The sequence below is a fragment of the Cheilinus undulatus genome, linkage group 14 (assembly GCF_018320785.1).
Source record: "Cheilinus undulatus linkage group 14, ASM1832078v1, whole genome shotgun sequence".
Taxonomy (NCBI): domain Eukaryota; kingdom Metazoa; phylum Chordata; class Actinopteri; order Labriformes; family Labridae; genus Cheilinus; species Cheilinus undulatus.
The window spans coordinates 28,747,678-28,773,181 of record NC_054878.1 but is presented as its reverse complement, the minus strand read 5'-3'; the positions used below and the strand labels follow the sequence as shown (position 1 = coordinate 28,773,181).

General features: G+C 39.9%; 1 protein-coding gene across 6 annotated transcripts in view; it reads left to right on the top strand.

Moving 5' to 3' along the window:
- The window catches only part of utrn (utrophin), a 315,204-nt gene extending 307,764 nt beyond the window's left edge, over positions 1 to 7,440 (top strand). For all 6 annotated transcript variants that reach the window (XM_041805540.1, XM_041805544.1, XM_041805541.1 and 3 more), the window contains 2 exons: positions 3,004 to 3,029; positions 6,132 to 7,440. In XM_041805540.1, coding sequence (XP_041661474.1) covers positions 3,004 to 3,029; positions 6,132 to 6,140 — 35 coding nt within the window. In that variant the 3' untranslated portion in view covers positions 6,141 to 7,440. The remainder of the gene's footprint in view (positions 1 to 3,003; positions 3,030 to 6,131) is intronic.
- The last annotated feature ends 18,064 nt before the right edge of the window (positions 7,441 to 25,504 follow it).

The window sequence follows — 25,504 nt, the reverse complement described above, 5'->3', positions numbered from 1 at the left end:
ATGAACAGCACATCAGGTGTGTGAATTAGGCAGCTGTCCACCTTCCTGTTTAGGTTTTCTGTGGGAAAAATTAGTTTTAATAGAAGAGAATGAAAAAGTCTTTCCACTGATTATACTTTTAGGTCTGCCAGGATACTTTATGTTTGTAAAAGTCAGTAGAATTTAATCTTGATCAAAATTTAAGAAAATACAATTCAGCATTTTAAAGTCCCTTACTTACTAAACTACTAACAGTTGAAATACGATCATATGTTTACTAATTTAATGGACAAAAAGAAGTTAAATGAATGGAATTTGATTATGCTTTAGCATTTTATCTTGAAACATGACTAAGGCAAGTATTCAATCAACAAAACAGCTTTTTTTCTCCCAGACATCTATCAAGTAGACTCTGTTTTGAGTGGCATTGGGCTACTGTGTGGGCAAATCTTTTTATTACTTTTGCAATACATGGATTGTTTTTGTAGACCAGCTTGGAGAAAAACACAAACAATCCTAGAAGCACTTTTTCCAATAAGAAAAAAGAAACTGATTTTATCTGATCTATCTAGATCAGTTTTCTGTTGAACCTTCAAAGCGTTAAACTTGTCAAACTTTATTTTCTCAAGTCCTTTTTTACATTTATGACATTTTATGAAGTTCATAATGCTGACACCGTGCTACAAAGCATACAAATGAATCCGCAGGAGCGTGATTCTCAGCATGCTCAGGCCTTTTTGCCTTTTTTCATAGAGGACAGTGGATAGAGTTAGAAACAGGGAAGAAAACTTCGTGAATGACATGTGGGATAGGAGTCAAAGTCTGGACTTGAACTCGCATACATGGGGCACAACCTCATAGTCCACAATGTTTTGACCAATAATGTGTTGGCAGACTTTACTAACCTTGACTTTTTCCTTTTTACAAATGTGTCATGATGTTCTTCCACAAACATTTATACCCTTTAACTGTAATTTAATCACACTGACATTAGTTCCTTTTTCATGCTCATCCTCCAGAAGTGAGCAGAGCAAAACAGCTTAACTTATATTCTGTTTAGCTAGACTCAAAAAAAGAAAAAGAAAAAACAGCACTACTCTGGGATGATTTGACTCAAGGAATGTGAATGCCACACAGAAAAGAAAATCTTTCATTTTGGTCATTTAACACTAACCACTGACTTAAACAGAGCAACAGAGACTTTCCTCTGTTCCTAGTGGCATCCGCCATCAGTCAAATGATAGAAAATAATTGCCAAGGAGACTTGACATGACAAGACTGGCTGCTACATCATTCTACCTTTCCCACATTTGTGGAGTTGATTATTAGCCAGATAGCCTGATAGAGCAATTTAAGATCAACTTACCTGGGTGTGAAATGATGGTATATGCTCCCAAGCAGAGGTTGCATTAACCAAAAATTCTCTGTCATTGACAGATATTTTTGTGATATTTATTTTTGGACATTTTATGCCTTTATTTGGTAGAGGAGGACAGTGGATAGCTTTGGAAAGAGGAACGAGAGTAGGGAGAGACATGCAGCAAAGGGCCACAGGCTGGATTCGAACCCGGGCCGCCCACGTATATGGGACGCGCCTTAAACCACTCGACCATATGCGTGCCTCCATTGACGGATTTTTACAGGATGATGGAAATTTTTGAAGGCTGTCAGTCATTTTTTAGCCAGAGGGTGACCCTTTGTGCCAGCACAATCACAGAGAGATACACTTGCCATTGTTGGTTTATGAATTATGATGATGAGAGCTGGTGGTTATAGCTCTGTAGTATTTATGAGATTACAGCAAATATTTCCAGGGATCAGAGGTCTGACTTAGTAAATGTTGCTAAGATAGCCTAAATAAAGTCTGTTATATTACTTGTCCAGTACTATTGTCAAGTTATGACTTAATAGGAGATGATTGCTGTCCGTCATTTTGACAGACAGTAATCATCCTCTGCAATCAACCTCTGCTCCAAGGACGCATTGGTCTCATTTTCTTTGTGAAATAATAAGTCACAGAAGACAAATACATAAATGACAAGTAACAATATGTAGCATGTTCTGTATCATGAGCTTCATCTGTTACTACTGGAGTTACTAGCTATTTTTCACTACAGTGGAAATTTACTTGTAAAATCAGAAGCTGTCACTGCTGATGAAAGTTGGCACCACACCAGCCACAGAGCTCAGCCAAAATCAATAACAGCAGTAGCTGGGTTTCAACCTGTAGAGGGCAGTCACTATGTATATTTCTCAGACAAAATGTAGATTTTGAATACCCCCTCCTAACAATTTGTCTCCTTTACTTTCTCCTGTCCTCGCACACATTTTCCCTCTCCATTTGTTCATCTTCCTTTTACTTGAACCTGTGATTCATCTTTGTTTTTGGGAGCTCTAACTTCTTAAGCATGATTGTATTTAACCATGTATGAGTGTGGGTCAACATTTATAATCGACAGCAGCTTCACAAGCACTTCTGTGAAGGAGAGTGTCAAAAGACTCATCATGGCTGTTGAAGCACATTCAGTCTTTCTAATAAGGAAAAGGGCTTTCTCAGACACAGATTTTAAATACAGCCATGAGTTTTTTATGATTACCATTAATTTTTGGTCCTTAATGAGATCAGGAAACATCCTTATTCTCTCATTACTCTTTTTATTGCTGAGTTGGAACATTTATTCACCTCTGGGGATATTAATCAAATAGGAAAATAAATAAAATCCTTCAAATAGAGAGTTAGAGCTCACTCACTCGAAATTGCATTCAGATTTTTAGAGTCAAACTCCTATGAGGCCTTTAGTTAAAAATCCATTCTAATCTGGCAGACGCTCCAGCATTATTAGCATTTAGTTACCGCACTGCTCCGAGGCATCGGGACTCAAATGCAGCACTGAGTGTGTGCAGAATATGTGGGAGAGAGCCAGAGGCTGATGATTTAGCACAGACTTAAAAAAAAAAACAGAAATGAACCAGGGAGCTCAAGCACTAAACTAATCTATTGTCTCTTTGTTCTGTCTCCCACAGCCTCAAGCCTCTCCTCAAGGCCGCAGGTAAGGAGAACTTCCTCCACACTTTAAAAACACAGCAGCAGTCCCAGGACTCAGTCTGTGAATCTGAAGCTTTTTTTGGTTCTTTCTGCTCTATTGTTTGTTTTCTCTGTTTACTGTTTGAGTATTTTGCTAAGGTGACAGAAGTTTGAGCACAGCAGCAAAGGTAATTACAACTGCTGCCACAAAGGTAGTCCCTTCTGTCCCATGTAGCCCTTGCCTGCCTCAGCCCGCCGCATTTGGTGGCCTGTGAGAAAGAGACGGCTAATGGGTCTCTGAGGAACGCTATTAGCTGCTACTCTCAATCCCCTCATATGGGGCCAGGGTGCATTATGGGACAGAGGGGTTGTGAGAGCTGTTGCCTCTGAGCTCCTCCAGCTTTATTTTTACCTTGCTCTCAATTTACCTCCTCCTTATTTAGCTGCCAGGCATTTCCCTTTAAACACACCTGACATCCGTACTCGGCAGCAAAGCATATTTATTTTGTAGCAAAAAATATAATTTCAAAAATTGTGTGTCTGACATTCATTACCCTTTCATACAAATTAATAAGCAAATGTTAAAACAATTTCAGATGAAAATCTAGTGGTACAGGGTTGTATTTAAAGGTAAAACACTATATTCGTTCATCTTTTAGCTGCTTTTTGTCAACAGTCAATGTTATTATTTGACGCATAACACAAACTAGCAAGTTTTTTTCAGCTACATTGTTATGCCATGTTTTTCTTAACGTGGCATTTGGCATATTATTCTCAATGTTGCATTGTCTTTTCAGATGCTGATTAACAAAAACGCTGAGAAGTGTGATTAATAGTCAAATTCTCAGTAATAATTAATTAAAACTGAAACATAGCAGTGTGTCAATGGAACCTAATGTTTGTTTTCTTCCCCTATCAAATATAAGAACAGTATAAAATGAAAATGTGGGACTTCAGAGCCTGTCTAAAGTTAAAACTGCACATTGAAAAGCTACTTTTGTGAACAGCTAATATTAGCATTCCACTGCTAACTAGTGACATTACGTAGGTTCTTTGCAGATGATGTTGAGATCTTCTCATGGGGCAAATGGAAAAACACTACCAAAAAGGTCCTGTTTTGAGCTGTTCACAACTATGCCAAGCATTCAAAGTGCAAAAATAAAAACATTTTAAATTCCTTAGCTTCATAAGTGTGCTGAAAGTAGTGAAATATTCAGGCAAAATAAGTTTTAAAAAACTCATGGTCATACAGCAGGAGGCACGAATTAATCAAAGCCTCCGTCTAAAGCCTGAATGATGCTTTTGCATGGTCTGTTTCCACAAAATGGTCTGGTTTGGTTCAGTATAGTTATGCCATGGTTAATATTAAGCACATTAAAGTTTGATCTTGCCCTTTCCTCAGCAATGTCTGCCCATTCCTGCTAACTGTAATGGGAAATCCATCTCTTTTAAGAGATCCGGATCATTTGACTCAGCTCGGTAGAGCTGGTTGTTTGGCCCAAAACAGCTCTTTGTTTAGGACCAGTTTGGCTTTTTAAATGTTGATTAAATAACAACAAAGGATGGAGGAAAGGAAACTGGCACTTAAGCAGGAGGTAGCTACTGTGACTCACATTAAAGAGCCGTTTCATTGCACAGACTTGTTTTTAAACTGCTCATCATTTGCTTACCCCTTAAAGTTTATTAGGTTGATAGTACATTAATGTTTCAATTAAGAGCATGTTTGAGACAAAATGAACATTTGTGTTTACAGTATATGTTGATATGTTAACCCCGTGGAGGACAAACCATTCTTTCCCATTCATGACTGCAAAGTGCCTATACCCAAGGAAATGAATTTCCTGCTAATGTTATGAAGTAATTTTGGCTCTTCTTTTTTATCTTTTGACACTCACTTCAAAAATGTTACTTTTAAGCTACTTCCTAGCTAATGTTAACATTAGCAGTTAGCAGCTGAATGCTAGAACTGTTGCCCAGTTACTAAGCTATCAGGAACGTTGTTGAAATACATCTTATTTTTCTCAGTGTTTTTTTTATAATTAAAGTCTTTTCACCTAGTTATCCTCTGCAAAGAAATGTACAATCTATTTAAATGAAAAAATTGAGGTACAGGGCAGTTTTTAACAGAAAAACTTGATAGCATGTTAACCAACTTTGGTCAATGGCTAGTCCAAGCATTCAGCCACTTCTTAGCAAACATTTCACTAGCTAGGAAGTTAATTTCCAGCCTGTGTTAGAATAAGTTAAACATGCCTTTTCAATCATATGTTGAAACTATTTCAGTCTGAAAAAATAGCATACAAACACTTTGGCTAATGGTAACATTAACAGTTGATGTCAAAGTTAATTGTTGTTTATCCATAGCTGATGAGCCATGAAAAATGCTGCTTTAACTAAAATTATGGAAACTTTTGTTGCCATATTGTTTATTCTATGGACCATTCATCTGCTAATCAATCCATCAGACTTGAGTTGAACCTTTCAAGTTAAGTTCCTTGTTTCTTATTTCCTCCTTATCTTGGACAAAAGTGGCTGCTTTTGTAGGGTCAATTGCCAGTTGAACTTCCACTATATTACTTTTTTGCCTTCAGTTTCAGTCAAATCAAGCACAAACGACTCTCCAAATGCCTGAACTAGAAGAAACACTGTATCCACTGCATATGGGGAAAAAAGTGGACCTGCTTCTCCACTCCATTTTTGTTTGTGTTTCTTTGATGTTTTCTCACTCTTTTTCCTGTTTGCATCGACCTTGGTAAATGCTGTCCCAACACTTTCTGATGATTTTCAAAAAGAGACGAGTGTATGGGTTAAAGTGCCTGAAAAACACATCTAGAAGGCAGCTCGTCCACGCCCACCTCCTCCCACATCCCTCCACATGGAGCTCCTAATGGACTGTTAGCGGCTTTAGGGACTGCAGTCCATTTACCAGCTTTCAAACCTGATTACTTTGCTTGAACCTCTGATATTCCCACACAGTGATGTCTTTATGAAGAGGAATGAGGCCAGTTTAGCTTCTGCACTTAGGGACTAGAGAAGAAAGTGGTCTCTCCACAAGACATCCATATTACAGTGTATTTTAAAAGGTTGTCTTTTTGTCATCTGATTGTTTGTTTTCTTTGTTTCACAGGTGATGTGAGGACAGTCACCACAAAGGATGGCGTGTTTGTCTGTAAGCGAGGGATGGGACCATTCCCAAACAAACAATCCCCCCCAAACCACCACACCCTGACCCAAAATCCCAAAGACGCACAGGACCAGACGACTTAACTTCGACCACCTTGTCTTGTACTATGCAAACTGTACATTTTTATGAACTGTAGATTGTACCTGAACATTTGTCAGTGGTTTGTTTAGATTTAAAGAAGAGTTATTCGACACATTCGGGGCTTTGTATAGTCAAATATTTGTTTATCAGATGGTGGTTTAAGATTTTGATTTTGTTTTTATTAATTTCTGCCTTCACTGGGAATTAATCTGTTACATGTTTTTGTCATTCCACTGATTTGTGCCCTTCAGCCACTAAATGACAATTTTCTGTGAACAAAAGTAGCCACATGTTTGCTCCAAAGTATGAAACATCTAATGGCTGAGAGGATTATTTTAAAAATAGAAGCGTCTGTTTTGTTCTGGAGATCTATCCATAGCATGCTCGATGTCAAGTTCCCCTTTAAATTTCTGGCAGACTTATCATCGACTGCGATTTGTTAATGTAAACTTTACCCCTTCTGTGCCTATACAGTCTGTCATCCACGTTTAAGACAGGAATGAAAGTGATGAATTAAAAGTGGGATTGTGCATAAAGAGAACGGTCTTGGAAAATAAAGATTTAAATCTAAAGTCTGGGTTTGTAAGAGGCCCATTGTCTTTATGTAGAATAGTTTTTTAAAGATATATGTTCAGAAATCAGAGGAAAGCCATGATTGCCTTGCTACCTCAGACTCATAGACACAGTTTAGTTTTTCGTGGTTTGTAAACTTGTGATCATTTACAGAACAAGAACAACCTGGTTTAGCATTTAAGCTTTAGCTTACTGTATTGGTGTACACTGCAACGAGGAGATACCAAGTTTAAAAAAAAAAAAAGTTCTTATTACTGTATCACAACAGGTGTGCGGCCTGCTGAAGCTAGCCACCCAGTCTGACGAGTATTACTTTACCTGTTGTTTAGTTTTTTTCCACTGGCCTTTGAGCACTGGTCCCTCACTGCGTTGTGTTATTGTGCTACATGCTATCCTGTAAAACTTGTGAGACTGAACAACACTACTATAACCTCCTCTGACTGTAGACTAATGATGATGGTGATGATTTTAATTATTCCAATCATGATGAACCGTACCATGAAAGAACTGTGTCGTTTCTCCTGAGGTATGTAAAATAGATTGACCACACTACGTGTAATATGGCTACGTTGTTTTATTCTAAATAAAATTTTTATAACAAGGAGCTGCTGTTATTTGTGCCTTCTTTATCTCGCTAAAGATCTCTAGAATTTATATTTCTAGGCCTGTAATGTAAGGTTACTACCTTGAAATTTATAGGTGAATCACTGCAGTGTTAATCAGTATTTCTGGCTACCATTACAGCGTGAAGACATAAAAACACTCCAAGTAACTCAGAGAGAAGATCATTGAAAATAATAACTCAGTGGGTGGGTACAAAATATATCCAAGGCACTGAACATCTCCCAGAGTTCAGTTTAATCCATCATCAAGAAATGGAAGGAATATAGCACGTGTAATTATGCCAAGATCAGGCCGTCCTCACAAACTGAGTGATCGTGCAAAAATGAGGCTAGTGAGAGAGGCCACAAAGACACACATGACTATGAAGGAAATACAACCTTTAGCAGCTGATATGAAGCTCAGTTGCATACAACTGTTGCCTGAGTTCTTCACCAGTCAAAACTTTCTGGGAGAGTGGTAAACAGAGCTCATATTAAATCTTGACTAGAGTTCATCAACAGGGCATGTGGATGGCTCCTTGAACAAATGGGAGACAGTTCTTTGTTCTGATGAGACCAAAATGATGCTTTTTGGTCATCAGATAACTTCTGTTTAGCAGACACCAAACATTGCACAGACCATCCCCACTGTTAAACAAGGTGGTTGCATCATCATCCTGTGGGGATGCTTCTTGGGCAGCCGACCCAAGAAGGGTTGTGAAGATAGAGGGTAAAATGAATGCAGCAACATATAGAAAAATCATTGAGGACAATCATATTCAGTCTACAATAGAACTATGGCTTGGGAGAAGATTTATTTTGCAGCAAGACACTGACGTGTCCCAAAGCATAGAGCAAAAGCTACACAGAAAAGGTTTAAAAACATGGTGAATGTTCTGAAGAAGCCAAATCAAAGCCCAGACCTCAATCCAATAGAGACTTTGTGCCCCAGTTGAAATAGTCTGTTGATGCTGTGCAATCTGACAAAGCTTTGGTAGTTTTGCAAAGAAGAAATTAGTTTAAAAAAAAAAAAAAAAAAAAAAGGTTAGTATTTTTTGTCAAAAAAGGGTCAAACAATTAAGGGAGTGAATCTTTTTTATAGGCACAGTGTCAAACTAATTCACCACACAATATGACTGTTTTAGTCTTATGTTTGCAGTGAGAATATTTAGCAGTACCCATGAACTCCAGAAAATGATGAAAGATAATTGCCAACTTTTACTGCAGCTTTTCATTTGAGCAGTCAGCCATGGCTGCATGCACTGATTACTCTTAAAGGTTGTGCAATGTTTTACTAAAGCCATTTACCTCAGTCCCCTTGGTCCTGCTGTCACCTTTGCTGGTTATAAATCAGAATAAAAAGCTTTTTTAGCAACTTGTCAGATTGTATTATGTCCCCAAAGAAATGTATCGGTACTCTTAATGCTGCAGTTATTAGACCGCAACAAATGCAAATGGGTTACCTCCTGTGATTGCTAATCCTGAAGATATAATGAGAAACTCTGGATCCAGTAGATGTCACACTGAAGTCTCTTAGTCCTAAAGGAAAACTCCCTCAGCACACCACTCTCTTTTCTTCCATACCTTTCCAACAGAATACAGGTGATCTCCATTCATTCATAACTGCAGCCAAAAGTTGATTCAGTTTCTTTAAAGTAATTAAGAGCAGAAAAAGTTGTGTCTGTTGTTTCTCCTGCAATTGTACTCTCACAGCAATCTGCATTATGCCTCTACAAACAGTGATCCTGAGGGTAAGGCACACCCCCAACATCGCCTACATGGTGGCATGAGGAGACGCTCATACCTGATTACCAGAGCACAAAAACAAAGCAGGGAAAGGGAGACACGTGAGTGATTATGAATGTTAGAATGAATGTCAGTGAAACAGTCTTTCTGCTTGAACTTTCACAAAGCTTTCTAAACGAACAAGGAGAAATTCCACCCTCTCATGTACATAGCAAAGACTTGAGAGTTTTGATGATGTCAAACCAACATGTAACAGTAGCAGATTTAGCATGATGTATTTCTGGCACCCAGCATTCTACGCTGGCACCATCAATAGAAATAAAAGTAAATCAATAGTAAATAGGGAGGCTTCCATCTGTGAGCTCAGAGTCTTTTGGCGAGTCACACTGGTGTTTCCTTTTCAACCCAACCAGCACTCCACAGGGTTTATTTATTAATCAGTATACCAACACTCTCTTTAAATACAGGATTCTGATCTAATTAGGGAAAAAAGCTGTTAAAAAGTAGGGCTGCCAACCTGGTCTGCATTCTGATATCCCAGCAAGTTTTGTGCATGTGATCCACGTCTCACACCACATTTTGTGCTGGTGTAGTGGTTGTACTGCTATATAGAATGGAGTCAACTCTTAAATGAATAGAACAGACATTAAAAGTGCATCTTATTTATCAAGCTTCACAGTACATGTAAACAACAGCTGTTTCTGAAACAGCTGTTAGTGACTGTCTGGCACATACCCTCTGGCTGTAGTGTTGGCAGGAGTGTAGCTAGGGATTTTGGGCCTCGAGAAAGAATATTACACATGGGCCCCCCTTAACTTGCTAGCCAAGCAACTAATGTTGCATCGTTTTTACAAATATCTATACATTTGTATGTATTCTTGAACCATAATTTCCCCATTTGTGAGAAATATTTTTACAATGGTTAAATTAAATTTACTTGCATTATTTTGCAGCACTGGACTACACCATTGAGACATTTTTAAATGGGACATATTTTACCTTTTTAAGACAAGTTTTTGTCCGAAGTCCTCAAAACGTGCCTGTCATCTTGTTGCTGAAAAACACTCCAGTTTAGGATTTTTGTATATCTAAAAAACACTCTGTTTCACCAGCTGCGTCTGTGCCCTTAAATGTTACTGAGCTGTCTGACCCGCCCCTGACCGCTCCCCTTTCAGGAAATGGATGTGGCTTAATGAGTGTAGCTCTCCTGATCCTTGTCTCAGCTGGCAACTTAGAGGAGGATCAGGAGGGGGAGGGCCAACAGAACCTGCAGGCGGTGCTAACTCCCCGCATGACATCATGAGGGAAAATCTGAGGACGGCATGTTTAAGCACACATTTTCTGAAAGGTGGAGGGGGGGGTGGTTTCTGGTACTTGAGGGGATTGTGGACAGGCCAGGTCCCCATATTTTTGTTAGAAAAGCCTGAAAAAGTATTTGCATAATATGTCCTCTTTAAGGGATGAGCAGGGGCCCCCTAGTATTGTATTTTACTCTTTTTGATGCAAATTGCAGTCTGTTGACTGATTCATTTAGTCAATTTTGATTCAATAATACACCAATTATTAAGAAAAGACTAAATAAAAACACACTTTTCATTGCAGGCTTCTCAGAGTCCCTCCCTACTATGGGCCCGGGTAACCAGCCCCCCCACCCCCCTGTGCTATGCCCATGAGTGTTGGCCATCACAAATGACTATATCAAAATGATAAAGGTTTTTCTTTTTCACCTTTGTTGCTCAGATAGACTTCACAATTATTTTGAGTTTGTTTCATAAGCAGCTAAAATCTAAGCATAAGAGCTTTGAAGTATTTTTTCCTCTTCTATATTCATCCTCAAAGGCAGAGCAGGCTAGTCCTAACTACTTTAAAGAAAAAGTGTCTAATGACTTATCCGAGAAAGAAATTTCCATCATTTTTGTTTTGTAGTACACATGTAAATTTGATGAAAATGTGTAGAGTAACTTCCATGCTGGATGAGTTTCCTCCTAATAGCATTTCCTATTATAAGTGGTCCAGCCGTTCCATAACGTGCCTCAATAATGCATCAGAAGCCAGTAGAAGTGCACACTAATTGGATCAGGGACTCCTGTACATATTCTTACTCCTTATAGACAGTGTGTTCACATCCTTTAAGCTCCCTGAGGTGATTTAATTAGTCCAGCACTCTCATTTCTGTATAGCCCTGCATGAATCAGCTTGTTTGTGAGGGGGGAGAAGTTTGTTAGTAACTAACTAGCATACACAAGGGAGAGCTGGTATGTATACTGGATCCCATTATATAAAGACATTTACTAGTATTGTTGTTAATGTGACAATTAGGCTGTGTGTAAAGAGGTGTTTATAATTACCAAAACAATCTTCTGCTCTTATATGCAACATAATCAAAACAAGATTGCTTGAGATATCGGCAATCTTTTTAAGTGTTTTAATCCTGCTCAGGCGCAGCGCTCTGTGACTTAGCGCATTAGACTGTGGAGCTTCACCGAGGCGGATTCTGCTTGCTAGACTGAGCATAGATTAGCATTCTGCAGTTCAACAAAAACACATCTCTCCTGGTGGATGTTTTAATACTTCAGCAGTGTAAGTGAAAGTCTCTGTCCCTTTAAATAGAAGTCACAGGTCAAGTTTAGCTCGAGAACAGTGCAGTGCTGGGAAGAGCTTTTAAGATGCTTGCTGACATGGAAAAATTCAACTTCAGGGAAAGTCTAATCAGCAACATCCCCTGATCCCTTTCCCCAAATTTTAATAAGACAGCAGGACTGAAGGCCTTCTGCGGCCTTAAGTCCTCCTGTGGCTGTAATGCTCATTACACTCCAACAAACAAGACTGCTGAAAGAAGAATGATGATGAGATTACTTCACTGAAGTGAAAAATTCAGACATTTTGCTTGAGTATATTAAGTCATGATGCAACTTTTCAGTCCTCTGTGTTGGCTGAAGGCTTAGGCACTAGGAAAGAATTTAACAAGAAGTTATCACCTAAGGTTAACTCTGTGGAGCCTGGGGGTCCTGTAGGGTGAAAGTTGAGGTTTGAGAAATTAAAAGAGAGTATGTTATCTAATGAGGACAACACCCATGGAGCATCTAGGTTCATTTTTAATCTAAAGGCCCTAACTAGTCACTGTACTCTGTATTATTGAGCTTTCTCATTGAGCTTTATTTACCACTTATAGAGAGAATCATAGCATATCCTTGTCCTGTGTTCACTCTGTGACCCATTCACAAAGCTTATATTTGCTATCTGTCCCCAAGATGTGTCTTAAAACGGCGAAAAGGAGTTTCAGGTTCTTTGACTTGAAATCTCCTGCAGCAGGATTTGGGTCTGAGGGAGATGGTCTCTTTAAATCTCTTTGAAGTAGATTAAAGGTATTAGAGGAAGATGTATCAGGTTGTAAAAGCTTCGATAATGACTTTCTGCTCTGTGACTCAGGATTGGTTGGTCTGTGTTTGTAATTGCTCTGTTTTTATGTCTGTAACTGAGTTAAAAGTGCTGCTGCCTGTCTTGGCCAGGACACTCTTGTAAATGAGATTCTTAATCTCACTGACGTTTTAATGGTTATATGTTAAAAGTAAGATACTAAATATTGTTACAGTCCAGCTTCCAGCCACTAGAGGAAATGTTGAGCCAAGTACTGCACAACTCTCCATCAGTAACAAAGAAGAAGGTACATAGTTGTCATAGCATGCAGTGGCTGGTTTGAAGTTAAGCTAACAGCTCACATGAGAGCTAACTCCATTTTCTTTTCTCTGCAAAGGTGACTAACTTGTTGTTAGCATGTTGAGATGCTAACGTGGGTGAGTACAACCTCACATAGCTTTGACTATTTTAATTCCTTTCATTGTTTTTATGAGAGGGCCTGTGTTTATTGTCAGCCTGCTAGCTATCCATTTTTAGCAAGAAAACGACAGCACTGTGCTTAAGTACTGTACAGCCTTACATAGCCTGCCCAGTGACTGTTTTCATTCCTGTGTTTTAATGTTAGTTTTCAACATGCTAGTTAACTTATGTGAGAAAACATAATAGCTCTAGTTGAATACAGCTTAATACAGCTTAACAAGAGCTTAACTGTCTCAAGACAGTCTGACTGCAGATGGTACATCTTAAATCTAATATTTGAACCGTACACAGATATGGACAGACCTTTCTGTCCACACTCTCTGTCCATTTTTACCCAGGATTAAATAACGCATCAACCAATTTGACATGTATGAGCAGGTCACCTAAACATTGTAGCTTTAGCTAAAAATAACATACACTATTTTTGTAACTACTGGTACTACATAAGTGAATGAGGCTAGGTTAGCTTAACCAAGGTGGGCTTTAGCAAACACAGCTAACACAGCTACATAGATAGCATAGCTACATAGCTGCTTTGTGAGATCAACTTTAGCTATGTAGCTATGTTGAATATGTTGTTTACTCAGCTAACAGAGCTATTTGAGCTACATTTGCTGCATTAAAATGTTTTCATCAAGGATGAGCTTTTTTCCTGTTTACTTAAGTGTTGTGTAATCTGACGGGCAAGTCAGTTTTTTAACTTTCAACTTTTGGTATCCTAACCCCAAACCCATTAACGGAGTGACCTCAGGGTGAAAGGGGGCAATCGCCCAAGGGCCCCCACCCGCATGGGGGCCTCCCCACGGGCTTGATCTTGTGACGTTACAATCACAGCCACAAGATGTCGCTACTGTGGAAGGGATGTTGATGTGGCCAAACATCAGGCTATTTAAAGAATTAAAGGTGTTTCAGCGGATTTTAAGTGCGGTAACAGCTATCTCACTAATGGTGTTGAATGTTACATTTGTTGGATCAGTAACTGAATTATTATTATCAGTATAAACAACAAATCTGTAAGGAAACACACTAGAGACACTAAAAAAAACAGAGTAAAATGTGCTTATTTGGATCTGATAACATAAATTTTAAGTACCGTTCACTTTGACGAAATGCATCATGGGATAAGAGGGCGGTTACAAACGAAGCCCTTATTTTGAACCTGTTTGTGGCAAAATAGAACGAAAATATAAATCAGGGGCGTTGAAACGTAAGGAACGAGAGAATCGGACAGATTTATTAGCATCCTGTGCTCCACTTATATCCTAATTTTCATTGCACCCAGCTTCTCACCACAACAAAAATGATCTGGATAAAAATAAGGTTAACAAATCTGTTGCTGCTAGCACTAGCACTAGCCCTGCTGTGGCTACTGATGGGATTGGCTGCAATCAACCCCTGGAGGAGGGCTTGATCGCTACCGACAACAGGGAGGAGGACCACCAGCAGCACTGGGACGACCCATATTGTGATTTGGGTTATACGTCCTCTCCAGCCAAGGATGCTGCCACTTTCAGCAGTAGTGGCAGCTCAGAGCCCAATCGCCACCCCCGCCTACATTCTTTGCCAAGAGGAGTACCCAACTGATCCATTACTCTTTCAGAACCGCCCTCTCACCTTCAAAGTTATCCGTGCAGTGATTGAGCATGGTCCATGTCAGCCTGGTTTGAAGGATCACTACTGTAATTTCCCATATGACCAGGAGAAGCCATGCTTCAATCCAGCATGGTACAAGCATCAGGTGGGAAGCTCAGGCACAGTTGAGCGACAATGGTTAGTGTATTCACCCACAGCAAATCCATTGTTTTGCTGGCTGTTTGGCAAAAAACCCAGCGAAACAACTGGGAGAGGATGGGCTGATCCAAGTGTTGGATTTTCTGTATTTATGAAAGAAACAGAGCGCATTGAGATGCACGAAAAATCCATTTGTCACCGTGAAGCAGAGAAGTCATATTTAATGGCAAGGTTCCGTTTAAGTCAGGACTCCACCATGGTCTTGGAGCTCTTAAAGGCAGAGAGAAAGCAGGTGGAAAAGAACAGAAGGATCCTTCACAGGTTAGTGGATTCCACTATCTTTTTAGCCCGTCAAGGCCTGGCCTTTCGTGGCTACAGGGAATATGCAGGGCTGGGCGCACCTGACTCAAATGTAGGAAACTTTCTGGGGCTTTTGAAATTACTGGCACACTACAGCTCAATCCTGGAGCAGCACCTGACCAACCCAGTAAGCTGCGTGTCATACCTCAGTCACCAGTCACAAAATGAGCTTATTGCAGCTCTTGCCGATAAGACATTAAACGCAATAAAAAAACACAATCCTGGACAGCAGCCGCTTTAAAACTGAGTTGCTCTTTTATATGTTGATGTTTTTGTGGGGCAGTTTGAAAATCGATTTTCAGACTTCAAAGAAATGGCCAAATTGTTTGCTGTCTTCAGTCCTAAGTACTTCAAGCACCCTGATGCTGAAGAAAAAATGCTCCAACTCACACGTTTCTATTCAGACGACATCTCAAAACCCGAGGATGCTGTCAACGAGTTTCGCTCTTTTCGGACTTTGTATGCAGAGTTAGGAATGGGTCTTAACACCGATGCAGTCCTACCATTCCTTATCGGCAACGACATGCATCGTGAATACCCACTTCTGACTGTTCTGCATAGGATATACAAAACCATCCCCATCAGCAGTGCCAGTGCAGAGCGCAGTTTCAGCCGTCTGAGGCTCATTAAAAACTATCTGCGGCCGTGCATGGATGAGGCCAGACTGTCTCACCTCACTCTGCTGTGCATTGAGAGGGGCATAAACATCGACAAGGAAAAGGTGGTTGGCAGGTTTACCACCATGAAGGAGAGGAGGATGAGGCTTTAAAAAGGACCATGACATATATAAAGTTCAAAGTTCAAGTTAAAAAAGTTCGGATTATTTTGTTCAACTGAGGATTATAGAGTGAGTACGGCAAAGGGCAACAGACTGAGCAAGAATGGCACAAGGATGGAACGAATGGTGAGTGAAAGGCATTTATTCTTTGTTATCACTATCAGTCTTTCTTGATATATTCTTGTTCTGTTCTGTTCTGCCTTGATAATGAAAAGGTCAGCCAGAATTTCAGTCTTTCAAATTTTATGTTCACTTCATTTGTCTATTTATCTGTCACCACTGCCTGTGGTTTTGCAGCCTGTTTGTGTTTGAATATTTCTTATAGACCGCCGTGTGTCTGTTTTGATTAAAAAGGCAAGTTCGAGGCCTTTATGTTGTTCTTTGTGAGAATGCTGTGGTGCTGAATGGACAGCACACTCATCCTGTTCTGCTGCCAATCAGCTGTCACTGCCTGCCTGTCAGCACGGACTTTGTGTCAAAGTGGCTTTAATGTATGATTAATTAGACAAAGGCTTGCTTGGCTTTGTAAATGACTTATTTTGTAATGCATAGCATATGACAGGCTATCTGCAGTTGTGGAAGGGGCCCCGAGAAGGCTCCGCCCCCTTTGTACAGAGAGTGTCGCTCCGCCCCTGCCCAAACCCTTACCCTAAACAGAAGTTATATCCAATTTTACAGATTAAACTTCAATTTCATTTTAGCATGTATTTCTCTTCTGACAGAAATTACATCTCACATGAAAGGTCAGGAAGAGGGGCCGTCAGAGATGTATTGTCCACAGCCAGTTATTCTCGAGCCTGTTGTTATGACGTATAGAGCTCAACAATGTGGTTCAGCAATATCCCATTAATTTTCTCTATAGCAGATATTATTTGAAGTATCTAAGTTAGCACTACATGAGGGTAGAACAATGGTATATGATCCTGTAGAAGACAAAATTTACAAGATAACAACCTTGTTTTAGCCAAAAATACTACAATACCCAGACTCCTTAAGTGCTCAAATTATGACGACTACTACAGCATTATCATTTTAAATATAGTCACCACAATAAAGAAAAGGGTAATTATATGGTTTCAAAGCTTGAAAAGCAATTGTTAACTACTAACAAAGTGGTTCACAATGGATTGTGGGATGCTATGGAGGAATTGAATGGCAAATTCCACTTCCTGGACAAGTTGCTGAAAAAGAGTGGGAAGGCACTGTTGAGCTCTATTTTGAGTTTTAATGACTATCTATAGATTTTTAGCCTGCTAGCTAGCTTACGTGTAGGCTAACAATATATTACAACAGAGCTTTGTTAAAGTAGCTACATGCACACATATACTACTAGAGAATGTTAAATTCCTTTGTATGATTTTTGATGTTTATTTTTGTCCTACTGGATGGCTAATATTAGCAATTAAAAAAAAAAAAAATAGCTTAGCTATGATTAAATACAGCCTCCCAGAGCCTGACTGTTGACTGTTGTAATTCTTTATACATGTTTTAATCATTTTTTTCCCTTTAGTTGCAGAATAATGATAAGTCACAGGTGCATATAACCATTTTAAAGTCATTGTTGTCATGTTGTCCTTTGGGATAGTTAATGGGTTTAATTTGGTGTGAGATAATTATCAGACATATTAGCTATGATGAGTCAGCTAAAAGGTTTGATGAGAGGAATTTTACATGCAAAAGCACAGTGTCTAAAACTGCCCTGCTCTGCTTTTATTTAGTCAATTTAGATTAAATCCAACCAGTCAGTTAGGTGGCCTCTATCTATTCCTGACTTCAGACCAGACCATCCACATGTGTGCAATAGTAAGTGAATAAACCAGTAACCTCATGGGTGATATTGTTTTTAAGCAGGGCTTCAAGTGCCCTTGCTGTTGTCGTGGTGACTTTGAAGGTATTTTCTCTTTCATTGATGGTGTGAAAAGAAAAATCCACTGTAGAACTGGTATGTCATGCATCCAAGGATGCTGGACCACAACAGATGTGTAATTATGTGCTTTATTCCACAATCACTCCACGGACTGCTCGGATTTAATTGTTGTGTGTAAGTGCGGCCCTCTAAAGACATTATCTTATCTATTTAATTTCCTTGTCCTCTTGTCCTTAAACTCCCCTGAGCATCACCATCCCTGATCTGCTGATTCCGTCACTGTGTCTAAAAACAGACTTGGACGTTTCCCTTGCCTTGGTTATTTGGCCTCAGCTGTACCGACCATTCTTTTTTTATGCACTGGACGGTGGTGCTGATACTGCTGGATGTTTATTTTTTCCCTTCCTCGGCCCATTTTTCATTCACGCAGAACTGCTGGCTGGCATGCAGATCCGTTCGACAGCTGTCCTCTTTGATCAGATGCTTGGCGGAGAGCAACAGAGCTGTGGTATGGGTGTCTTGGCCGGTAGCTGCCCCTGGCACAAAGCGAGGACGGGGAACAGATGTTGGGGAGGGGAGTGGAGGGACTGGACTGGACTGTGGGATTTGGGATACAAGCTGGACCCTAAAGAGATGGAAGAGAGGGAAGAAACTAAAAACAGATAAGAAGAATAACCATTTTCTGCTTTCATTATTACTCTTACTGTATGTCAGCAGTTGGATCTCTGTTATGCATATAAACTTGAGTTAAACTCGTCTCCTAATGAACCACACAGCTTTAACAGTTCCCTCACAGCACTTATCTGCTAAAGTTTATGATTCTCAGAGCACTACAGCTATCAAGAATATGCTGAGTACACACAAGTTAGCACCAGCACCATATTAACTCTATCTATGACAATTAATTTTAAGTTGCTAACTGCATTGGACCTTCTTCTGGCAGGGTATTGACCTCTGGGGTTTTTATTTGAGATCCTCAAGGAGATTTTCTGGGCTTCTTTCCCACATCAGTATTTTCCTGAGTGGGCTTTAAAACAGGAAATAAAGACTTTTCTGCACATTATTAAAAATGGAGACCTGGTATTGCACTCTGAACTTGGCGTACACACCTTTTGGCAGTAGGGCTGAAAGGTGTGAGTCTGTCAGTATCTCGCAACCTGATTCAATTTTAATTATTGGGGTCACAATTCTATTTAAACTGATTGTCAGTAAAACCCTATTTGTTACAAAGGGGTGCTTTTTCCACAAATATTTGAATTTTAGAATAATTATTTGACATCAAAAGCACTTGGCAAAAAACTGTGGGTTTATGCCAGCTTACTGAGTGTACATAGTAAAATAGTAATCAGCCGCCTGCTACATGGACAGTAGTAGCAGTGAGTAACCCTAACCCAGACATGCATTACTAATCATTGTGTTACACTTTAACACAGCTAACGTGGCTAAAGCTAAAGAAGTTACGCTACCTCCATAAACTAAGTAAGCTAAGTAAGCTACATGGCAACAGCTTATGCTAACACAGCTATGTTAGCTTATACTACTTTTGCTGAAGCTAATATCTACATAGCCAACAGTAGGTATTTACATAAGCGATGTAGCTGTGTCAGCTACATTAGCTATGTAGCTAGCATGAGCTTCAGCTACATCTGCTAAAGTTCAATTTGCTACATTGGCTTATGTATACAGTGTCACCTTTTCATAAAGACCAAGAATGTCTGTAAGTTGAAGCATTCAGGAGTTGCAACCTTTCATTCCAGGGATTTGTTTATGGTTACCATGGTAACCAAGGTTTCGTTTTTGTGTGGCCCAATTGTTGTAAAACGCACTCTAAAGTACCCTCTTTGGAGCCAAAACACAAACTAAAGTGCCCTCTTGGGAGCCAAAACGTGTGCTAAAGTGCCCTACTGGTTGGCAAAACACACTAAACTGCCCCCTTGACTGGTTAAAACATGATAAACTACCCACTTGTGTGGTAAAACGTGTGCTTAAGTGCCCTCCCGGTTGGCAAAACACACCTGCTTTCTTGGGTGGAAAAACACACTAAACCGCTGCCGTTGGATGGAGAATATTGATTCCAATGAAGGCATGCAAGCTTTCCCAGAGTCATTAACAAGTTAAGCCCTGTTTATCTTCAATACACTTTGTATGGCCACAAAGACTTGAGACTTGATTCATCCCTGCCACCTGCAGCAATGGAGTAGCAGTTATGTCCATGCCTCATCATAGTTTGTTTCTTTTGAGGTGTCAGATAAATATTTTAAATGTGTATTGTTCCCTGTGTGTTTTTATCACAGAGCCCTCTTGGGTGAAGAAAACACAATTAAACTCCAGAAGACCATTCGGGCCAAGAAATACTATGAAACATTACCGTTGCAATGATTTTTATGTTGGGCTCTTTTTTGATCTATATTGAGCCAGAACTATATCTCTCAGAACTAGTTTGGATTACCAGGTGCTAATATAGTGATAAAATGCACTAGAATACAGGAAATGGCATCTACTTAATTGAAAATGTTCTGGGGGAAGACCCCCAGACCCCCTAGGGATTTATTTATTTATTTCTGTGTGTTCTTCACAGTCCAACGTTGAATCTACACAGTTCTTGTGGATGCTGATCCTAACTACAAACTAACTTGAGTAGTCTGTTTTAAGGCTATATAATGTGCCATTTGTATAACATATAAACATGTCTAAAGTGCCCTTGAAAACATGTGAAACTTAGTGCCCTCTTCCGTGGCGAGAACGCGCTGTATGTGCCCTTTTTTTTCTTTTCGCCCCTGCCCCTGAAAAAGTCTATGCATGCCACTGTTCTTTACAATTACTTGACTTGAACCAATACACAATTGTAGATATTGTGATGCACTTGTGTTACATCAGTAAACTCCTTAATATCCCTTCACTGCTCCAAGTAGCAAGCTTTCCAAAAACTACATTTCCCATGTCTTTTTCTGTAACAGGCTCATTCGTGATGCCTTGTCAGGACCAAGGACTAATGAAGGGAGACAAAGCGAAATCGTTGTGTCTGAAATTAGAGCAGTGGGAGGTGTGTAGGGCATCAGTCAGTATCTTTCCAATTTCATTACAGCATGGGCCATTAGCTGCAAGCAGTTTATTGGCATTCATGCTCATGGTGTTTAGAGCCCTGCTGCCACCACACCAGTATGAACCAATCAGGACGCTTGTAAACACAACACACAGGCTTTAATGAAATTTGATGGGCGTTTAGTTTTGGCTGTAGGGAAGTTGCTGAAAGATCTTTGGAAAATAGGACCTTTCTTGTGTTGCACAAATAAATAACCACTATATCCACCTCCACAGTTTCATTTGCATTTTTCTCTGAATGCATGAAAGGAAAGTTGCAGTGAAATATCTCAGGTGTTTTCCATGCTCCCTTTACTGTCATAATAAAACTGCCAGAGGCAAATCTATTGCTCATCACACTTCTTGACAGGTTGTGCTGCTGCTAAACAACACTTGCAGACTACAACCTTGCATATTGTATATGTGTGTGGCTGCAAATCTTTGAAATATTGCTCTTTTTCAAAGAGGCAAAGTTACCAAAAGTTCCACCAAGTTACAACAGAATTAGTTGAGTTTAGCAGTAGTCAGTGAGAGAAAATTAGGACCTGGAGTAATGTGCTCAAGATTTTCAAATAAGAGCAGAGACTTTTCCAAGTAAATACAACAGAAATTTTCGGCCACTGCAGGCGTTCTGATTTTAATCACTTGTGCATAATGAAAGTTGATTTGTATGCAGATGACACTTTGGTGTTTCAGTGAGATTGATCTCTTTGAATTCTGAATGTTCTCGCAGGTGTTTTGCCCATTGTGATTTTTTCATTGAATGCCCCAAACAAAAGTGACTGAAACCTTGGCTCTATTCCATGTTTTTCATGTTTATGAAATAAAATACACCTGTTGAGTTCAAAGCTAGTTATAAATACATCTCTGTGTTAAACAGATTCAGTCACATGATCCTGAGGTTGTTTACATACAAGGATATCTTGTCTTTCTTTTCAGTTCTTCTCTGTAATAAAGCCATACTGTCAAATAAATCAGGCACTACATACTGTGTACAGTAAAGTTTTATTACAGGTGTTCAACAGGACATATGGAATAGGGGGCTTGTCCAAGGTTTTTGCGATTAGGATGAACTGTATATCCAAAGTCACAATTTTACATCCTTTCAAAAGAACATGTGCTACATTAAAACGCAAAAAATACGAGCAGCCTGTTGTAACACAGCCTAAATAGCTCATTGATTGATTGATTGATTTGATTGATTGATTGAATGATCAAGTCTGGACTCTGACAACACAAGGGCTTTTCCTCGCCAACTTTATGCGGCGTTCAGCTCGTCTAACAGCTGCAGTGTCAGGAGTATTACCCCTGCACAGATCTTCCATTTGTAGGTGTTAATGTGCAGACCCCATGCCTTGAGGCTCCTGAGGCAAGGGACGCCAACCTCCTTACAGCTGTGCTAGCAACTGCTGTAATCTTTTGGTCAAACTTAATATCTATCGTTTTTGTAAACACAACCCTAAAATGGACATGTTTTAATTAATGTAGAAATATAGTGCCCTTAATCTTACCTAGAAGACTTAAAAACACTCAGGTAGCTATCCTTGATAAAGCATTGTTGCCATCTAACATCAAGGCTGTTGGTATACACCTTGACAGCCATGCAGGAAAGGAAGAATAGCAGATAAACTGAAGAGAAAAGTGCAGAAAAGTGGAAGCTGAGTAGCACTGATTCTTCAGTCTAAGCAGAAATCTAAAGCAGCTGAAGCCTAAGAGAAAGGGAAGGTTGAGTAGAGAATCAATCTGACAGCCAGCAGCAGGCACTCCACATTCAAGCCCATCTTAATCAGTCCTATTGTGAATAACTGAATACTGAATCACTTGTGATGCATATTTCTGCCTCATGCTTCAACTTTGTAACACAGTATGTGAGACAGAGCCACGGTTCTGCTCGGGTTTCTGATAATAACTGAACGAGTAATGCTTTCAATTATCTGCCAGCGAGTACAGGAGCTATCCATCATCTGCCTTTGTTTTCATTTTCTGTAATTGGCAATTTTAGAGGCTGCCAGTTAGAAGTGCTCCTGTCTGCGTGTGCAACCTGAGGAGCTTAACTTCTTACTTTCTTGATCACTTCACTGTCTTTCTCTTTGTGTTTTTCTTGTTCTCCTCTTGTTCCTTATGGTTCTCTGCTGGCAATAGCTGAGGCTGGAGAATAAGGTTGTCTGTTCATCTGTCCATCCATATGAGCCAGTCCTGTGCACACAAGGTCTCAAAAAAGCTTAGAGCAGTGGTTCTCAGTTGGGGGTGGGACCCAAAAGAGGGTTGCAAAGCCCTGTTCAGTGGGTCGCGGATGTGCGCCAAATTGTCTATAAGACAACAGACATGCAAGCTCTACTATTTTTATTAAATGCATCTGATTGACCAAAAAAATCTCCAAAATTTGGGTCACAATTCTCCTTGAGGAGTTGATTGTGGGTCACATTACTCAACCAGTTGATAACTACTGCCTTAGAGAATCAACCTAAAAATTTGCTCAGATTTCCACCATAACAAAGGTTCATCCCTTTTTTTTAATTTAAACTTTATTTAACCAGATAAAGACCCACTGAGATCAAGATCTCTCTTACAAGGGTCACCTGGCCAGACTCCAGTTTGTGAACATATCTCAAGAACTCTTAGCGGGATTTTCCTCAGAAGTTTGCTCAAATATTCACTCTTGACTCAAGAATTAACTTTACATCAATATTCACTGTAGCTCAGTGAATTGCTGGGTGAAATTTGGAAATCAAGGATCAAGGAAGTGCGGGCTCATTTTCATTGGGATATTTCAAGAATACTTTGAGCAATTTTTCTCAAACTTTAAAGGGACAAAGGGAGACGAGTCTTGAGGAGTCTTGTACCAAGTTAACAGCTTTCATCCCTTGTTCAGTCATAAAACGGCTTTGGTAACATTTAACCAAATAAACCTTGTGGAGTAACGATTGAGTAATGATGTGTCGTTGGCAAATGAGCCTGTTCTATAAGTTGACTTTTTATATAAACAAAAGAAGCTGGAACACTTTTACGGTTGTAATGATTTTAAACACATTTTAAGAAAACAAACTTCCTAAAAAGAGACAGAATTTCTATCACAACAAGCAAGGCTGGATAGACATCGTCTGCGGAAACACAAGTAAGATCAAGGTTTACTGTGCCAAACCATGACAATCTGAACTACTTGGTGGAAACAGACTATATAAACGTTGTCTGACCTACCTGCTCAAGGCTTTTAATCCATGTCTGCCCCCATTTCTTAACTAGTTTTTTTCAACCTCTGACCGTAAGCCATTTTAAAAATATTTTGTCTTGCCTGGACTTATTGTCCTAAAAAGCTTGTAAAACATCAACTCTGTGGTGCACAGTCAAGCTTTTTAACACCCCTTTTTTCAGGACAACCTGGGCTGTAAGAATATGCGTTCTGCAGTAATGTCACTTTGATTTTAAAAAGTTATGGGACTATAAAGACAAAATAATAAACAAAACAGAAATTTAAACCTAAAAAGATTTGTATGTGTGACAGGTCAGGTCATATATGGGAGCATATTCTGGTACAGCACTTACATGTGTCAGCCTTGGTCCTGTATTAGTTTGGCCTCCTGATGGCCATTATCCAGGCCTGCACCAGGCCCATACCCCATTTCTCCAGGTATCCTCCCAGCTTCGCCTTCTGCAATGCAAACGGTCACCCCTGGCATCTGAATCAGCCCACAAGGTCCTGGGCACCCAGTATGCGGTGGGCTGGATCAGACCAGGTGCCCATAAAAGTACATCCTCTTGAGTACATCTTGCCAGCCAAAGAGAAGTTGTCATAAAGGAGTCAAGTTGGTGCTTCTGGCCATCAGTCAACGTCCAGGCCTCACAAGAGCATAGTATGATCGGGAGGAATGAAAGACCCTGACTTTCACCTGCATGCTCAGGGTACCAGGAACGCCGCACTGTCTTGCTCAGCCAACCCATCGGCCTATGCATGTGTCCAAGTTTGCAGTTGATCTCAGCCTTGCAGTCAGCAGATTAATTGATTATACTGCCAAGGCTGACTTCCACGCTCTCACTGTTCACAGACACAGACTTAATGGCAGCATCCAAAGCAATCTAAGTCTCTGGATCTTTGATTCTGCCCAGCAGACATGCGTTTCCAACGCTTCAGCCTCCTGACTCAGCAAGTTAGGAGCCCCCACAAGGATATGTACAGTCTCCGCAAGGATCACAGCATTATCAGCAAAGTCCAGATCAGTGATCTGGACATTGCCACATGACACTCCACAGTTTGGTGTCACTGTTACCTGCCCCATTATCCATTCCATACAGGTAAGATGCACCTCTTGGAAATATCTGCATATCGGATTTTGGCAAAAACACAGTATCCTGCATCCCTAATGGTTTTAAAATCCCTACATGCAATACCGGTACAGTTATTGAGCCTCCTATACAGCAGCGATAGACACTCTGTCTATGTGAAGTACTAATACCTGACTAGAATCATGGTGCGATTAAAAAAGCCTTTATATGAATTGATTCTGTTTGCATTTACTGTGTCTGTTACTTTAGCAAATCCATCCGGGGCAGTGTAACTTTAGTTCTATAATGCCAGTAAAAGTTATGCAACTTTTTTTCTTATCCTATTAGTGAGAACAGAAGTGGAAGCAACAGGACATCAGCCTTCAGAACTCTCACAACT